Source organism: Cyrtonyx montezumae, unplaced genomic scaffold (assembly GCF_038088225.1).
Source record: "Cyrtonyx montezumae isolate F1298 unplaced genomic scaffold, pur_monq_1.0 scaffold_0, whole genome shotgun sequence".
NCBI lineage: Eukaryota > Metazoa > Chordata > Aves > Galliformes > Odontophoridae > Cyrtonyx > Cyrtonyx montezumae.
The window spans coordinates 2,901,171-2,906,326 of record NW_027071824.1 but is presented as its reverse complement, the minus strand read 5'-3'; the positions used below and the strand labels follow the sequence as shown (position 1 = coordinate 2,906,326).

The 5,156-nt window shown below is 61.7% G+C and overlaps 1 protein-coding gene across 1 annotated transcript; it reads left to right on the top strand.

Moving 5' to 3' along the window:
- The first annotated feature begins 1,695 nt into the window (after nt 1–1,695).
- VSX1 (visual system homeobox 1) lies at nt 1,696–4,315 on the top strand. Its single transcript, XM_065732622.1, has 5 exons — nt 1,696–2,098; nt 2,220–2,298; nt 2,457–2,580; nt 3,396–3,576; nt 4,034–4,315. The coding sequence occupies exons 1-5, from the start codon at nt 1,696–1,698 to the stop codon at nt 4,297–4,299; spliced, it is 1,053 nt and encodes a 350-aa protein (XP_065588694.1). The 3' UTR covers nt 4,300–4,315.
- Nucleotides 4,316–5,156: the final 841 nt, after the last annotated feature.

The following is a 5,156-nucleotide window of genomic DNA, read 5'->3' as shown; positions in this document are numbered from 1 at the left end:
GGGTATGGGGCCTGCCGATGGGGCTCCCGCTCTTGCTGGCACATGCAGGAGAAGGCAGAGGGGTGGAGGGGCTGCGGGGGGGGGGGGGGGGGGGAGGCACTGTGGGGAAATTAGAGCAAGAGCGATGTTTGATGTTCTGCTCTTTAAGCGATTAATAATCTTTCAGCATCGGAGAATCAGCTGAAAATCTTCCCTGGAAAATAATGAGCAGAGAAACATTTACTGATTAGTCTAATCCCAGATAATCCTATCTGATGAGCGTATATCGAGATATCCTTTAACTGATTTATTGTCCATGGGACTGGGGGAGATGCCCCTCGGAGATACCCCTCTCTACCACGCTGGAGGAGCTCCGTATCCCCCCACCCAATCCCGCCCCACCCCCCCACATCCTGGCACATCCCAGGGCATCCCATGGCACTGCCCCATATCCAGGCCACCACGCCAGCACGGGGAGATTTAATCGCTGTTTCCATTTCTGCGTCGATCGGCTTTCTCTTGGGTTCGGGCTTTTATGTTTCATAAACTGATTAGGAGCAATTATACGTGCTTTATCCCCAAACTTTCCAAATGACCTGGCCATATGCATATTTAAGGCTTCATCATCTCTCCCAACAGCTCAGCCCTCACGTTAAACTGCTGAAATCAAGCTGATTCTGGGACAACGTCAAAAATTAGGGGTTTATCCACTAATATCGGCTCGGACAGGAAATTTGTTGTGGGTGGTGGCCGGATTAGGGCTTCTAATTACTGCGGCAGATCCTCCCCGCCCGGCAGTGAAAGTCTCCGCAAACCTGAGGCAAATGCACTCGGGGGCAGCGAAGGTGCCCGAGGGGGACGGCGGGGGGACGGTGCGGTGCCCACCCCTGGGCACGGGCAGCCCCGAGCATCCCCGCATCCCCCATTGCGGCTTCTGGGACGCGACGACCCCCACCCGCCACCTCCCGTCGGGGGTGTGAAGAGCTGTCGGTTCCTCCCCCCCCCCCCCCCCTCCCGTCCTCCCCGCAGCCCCCAGCGCCGGGCACGGCAATTATCCTAAATGAAAGTTATTGTTCTGCTAATCCCGGGAACAGCTTGCGAGGGGAGATTTGGGTCTTTCTTTAATAATGCAAAGTTAATGCGGAGTCCCCTTGTAATTATCTTTATCAGAAGGACCCTCGGTTAATCTGGCCGTCCAGCGGGAAGGCCGGGATCAGGCGGCCCGTGTAAGCCGGTTGTAAATCGGTTCCATAAACAGATGAAGGGAAGGGAGAAAAATAAAATAAAATAAAATTGCAGCCCAGGTGCAAGGCTCTGGGAGCCGAAAGGACGGAGGATGCCAGGCACCTCCCAACGGCCCCGGCGGGCGGGGAGAACGTCCTGCCCTAAAGGGATGGGGCAGGAGAAGGGGGAGGGGAAAGGGGGGGACGCCCCGTCTAGGATGTGGGGCCCGGGTTCGGGGGGGTGCACCCAGGGCACCCGGAGGGGACGGGAAGGGGACGAGGGGAGGGTCCCGAGGGGGGACCCGAGGGGACGGCGGGGAGGGGCCGGGCGGGGGAGCCCGAGGGAGGGGCTCGGGGCCCGAGGGCCGCTAATCCGGGGATTGGGAGCGCCCCCCCGCCGCCCCGGGCCGCGATTGGGGCCGGGCCCGGCGGCGGGCCGATAAAAGGGGCGGCGGGCGGCGGTGCCCGCTCCGGGCCGGGCCAGGCTGCGGCGATGCCGGGCCGGGCGGAGCCGTCGGGAGGCCGCGCGGCGGTGCCGGTGCCGCTTCCCGTCGCGGTGGCGGCGGCTCCGGGTCCGGCGTCGGTTCGCAGCGCTCTCCCCGAGCGGTCGGCGCGTCCGGGCGGAGCGGGGCTAAGGGCTAAGGGCTTCGCCATCACCGACCTGCTGGGGCTGGAGGCCGAGCTGCAGCCCCCACCTGGGGCCGCCCCGGGGCCCGCCGGCGGCTACGAGAGCGGCGGGGCGCTGGGGCTGGGGTTGGGGCTGCTGTGCGGCTTGGCGGGGCCCGGAGCCCCCTGCCTGCTGCCCGCCCCGCTGCCGCTGCTGCCCGCCCGCGGCCCCCGCCCGGCTCCTCCCGGACCGCCGCCCGCCGTCCGCCGCCACAAGGAGAGTGCGTCCGGTGAGCCGCCGTCCCCTCCCCGCCGCACCCTCGGGTCCCCCGGGGGGTGGTGGCACCGCGGGGAGCCCTTGGCGGGACGGGATGTGACTGTCCGTCCCCTCCTTCCCCATGCTGCCGCCAGATGAGGACAGCCTGTCCGGGGACGCCAGCGAGCTGAAGATGCCGGCTTCGCAGATCAAGAGGAAGAAGCGGCGGCACAGGTGACCGCCGGCCATCCCCGTGGGTCCCCGTGGGTGTCCCCCGCCCCCCCCCTCCCCCCCCCGAGGAGCAGGGCATCCAAGCTGGGGGCGGAGGGAGGGGGTGATGCCGTGCCCTGCTCGCCCGGACCCCGTCGCACGACGCTGTCCGCTCTCCGCAGGACAGTTTTCACGGCCCATCAGCTGGAGGAGCTGGAGAAGGCGTTCAACGAAGCTCACTACCCCGACGTGTACGCCAGAGAGATGCTGGCGGTGAAGACGGAGCTGCCCGAGGACCGCATCCAGGTAGGCGGCTCCTCGCTCCTCGGGAGGCCGCTGGCACCGGCCGTGCTCCGCCGTGGAGTGAGGGGGTGCGGGCGGCAGGGAGGCGGTGGCACCGGGGGGCTGATGTGGTGGGTGGCAGCCCTGCCCTCCAGGGCAAGGGCTTGGAAGTGGATGGGCTTTAAGGTCACTTCCAATCCAACCGTTCTGTGATTCAGTGATTCCCGCTGTCCGGGCTCCGAGCGGAAGTGTAGTGCTGGGGGACGTGGTGTCCTCCTGTTTGGGCAGGAGCTCGGAGTGGTGCAGGAGGTGCAGGCTGCCTCGTAGCTTGCTCACACAGCCCTTGAGGTGTCATTTTAGGACCCAATCCTGCGCCGTTGCGAAGCAGCTCATTGGGGTGGGAGTTCGGGTGATGCTCCAGTTGCATCGACACCTCTGCAGGCTTTAAGTACAAGAATGAGCTGGTGAGAGGGACTCAGGCACCCTCTGCCATCACCCATGAGTGCGTCATGGACCCCTTTTTCTGCATATGCTAGTGGCTTTGCACAGAGGGGCTCTGCAGGCGGGTGGCACGCAGGGGCTGCCCTCGGTGACTCAGGCTGGGGACACCTCCCTGGGTCAGGATCAGCCTCGTGTAACGTCTGCTCCCTCTCCCCCCCTTCCCGTGTGCCCTCCCCAAACTCCTCTCTGTGGCTCTGCCCCGGCCACCCTTCCTTCCACTGCCGACCCCGCGCGCACCCCAACCCCGTGGCCACCCCCGGGCACGCTCCACCGTGTCTCGAACGCCCATCTCCTCCCCACCCCACCCCTCCGTGCTCTCCTGGCTGTGACCCCTGAAGGTTTGGTTTCAGAACCGAAGAGCCAAGTGGCGGAAGCGGGAGAAGTGCTGGGGCCGGAGCAGCGTGATGGCCGAGTACGGCCTGTACGGAGCCATGGTGCGCCACTCCATCCCTCTGCCTGAGTCCATCATCAACTCCGCCAAGAGCGGGCTGGTGGGATCCTGCGCCCCGTGGCTGCTGGGTGAGCCTCGGGCAGGAGTGGGGCTGGTGGGAGCTGCAGCTGATGGCAGTGCTAGTGCTATGTCACAGTTACCCCAGGTGTGACGAGGACCTGGAACAGTGGGTCCCTGCACATGGCCGGGAGGAAATCTTTAAGGTCCCTTCCGACCCAAGCCACTCTCTGACTCTGTGGTCCTGCGCAGAGGTGACACGTGAAGGCTGGGCTGGGCCATCACAGCACCCCTCTCCTCGTACGTCTTCCCTGCTGAGTGGGAGGGAAATGTACAGATTGATCCTGCTGCAAACCGTCCTCAGTGGTGCAGAGAACAGGCTGCAGGGTCTGGGCTGGGGATGGTAGCATGAGTGTGAGCTGGGTTAGGCAGCAGGAGGGCAGAGCAGCACTCTCCCCTCCGACACTCAGCAGTCCCAGTCAACAGTAAGGAACCAGCTCTTTGGTTTGCTTTCCCCCCCTCTGCAAGGCATGCACAAGAAGTCCATGGAGGTGAGCAGGAAGGCAGAGAGCCAGGAGAAGCCAGCAGATGGCTGGCAAGCGGAGCAGGATGGAGAGGAACTCCAAGGGAAGCAGGCCAGTTCCCAGAGGAGCTCTGAAAAGCTTGGCCCTGCAAAAGATCCTGAAGACACAGCCATCGACCTCTCCAGGACAGCCAAGCAGGAGAAGAGGAGCGTACTGAGACAGTGCGTCAATGGGGACCCCACCACGGAGCAGAAGGACAGGGACCACTGAGCTTGGGCTGCCCCGGCAGAGGCCGGAGCTCATGGCTTTCTGGGGAGATAAGAATATTTATTGGTTTATTGATATATCTTTATATTTTTCTGAAATAATCGAACATTTATCTGAATTCAGGGCATTTTAAAACTGGATACCTTCCTCCCGACTCTGTCCCCTCACTTGTCAGCTGTTCACTTCTCAGCAGTGCACAGATGAAGCCGGGCTGGAGGGTGGGAGAGGCGTCCCAACACAGCCAAGAGCAGTGTGAAAACAGCACCATCCTTTGAGCAGCGTGGATGGCTGCTCAGGAAGAGCCCCCCTTCTCCTCTGGGATGTGAACGTATCCCGAGCTGTCCAAGAGCACGAAGAGCAGCAGTGCCATGGGAATTGCTCCAGCACCCAGGTGCAGAGATGGTGCAGGTCACAGACGCTTTCTCCGAGCCCTTCCACCCCTGCACAGCACCCGTGTGGTGGTTCCCTCTGCTTCAGGCACATGATTCTTCCACCTCAGGAGCAGCAGGGCTTTTAAACACGGTAGGGTCCATCCCCAGGCTGGTGTAACTCGACCAGTTTATACCTCCTGAGGATCTGGCCTGCCAACGCAGCCTTACCACTGGATTTACACTGTGTAGCTTCCTTAACTCATGTTTGGGAGAAGGGGGTAAAAACCTTTTTGTTTATGCAATGATTTTGTACACTCTTGAATGTTATCTACCATACTATGCATAATAGAACAGAAAATCAAGCCATAGCACCCTGGAACAATTAAACAGTCTTGGGAACTGACAAAGGAAAATACTTCGTCTGTAAATAGTGTAATGTCAGAGCTGTTTCTTGGTTGTCCTCTATTTATGTCTTAAAAGCACTTTAGT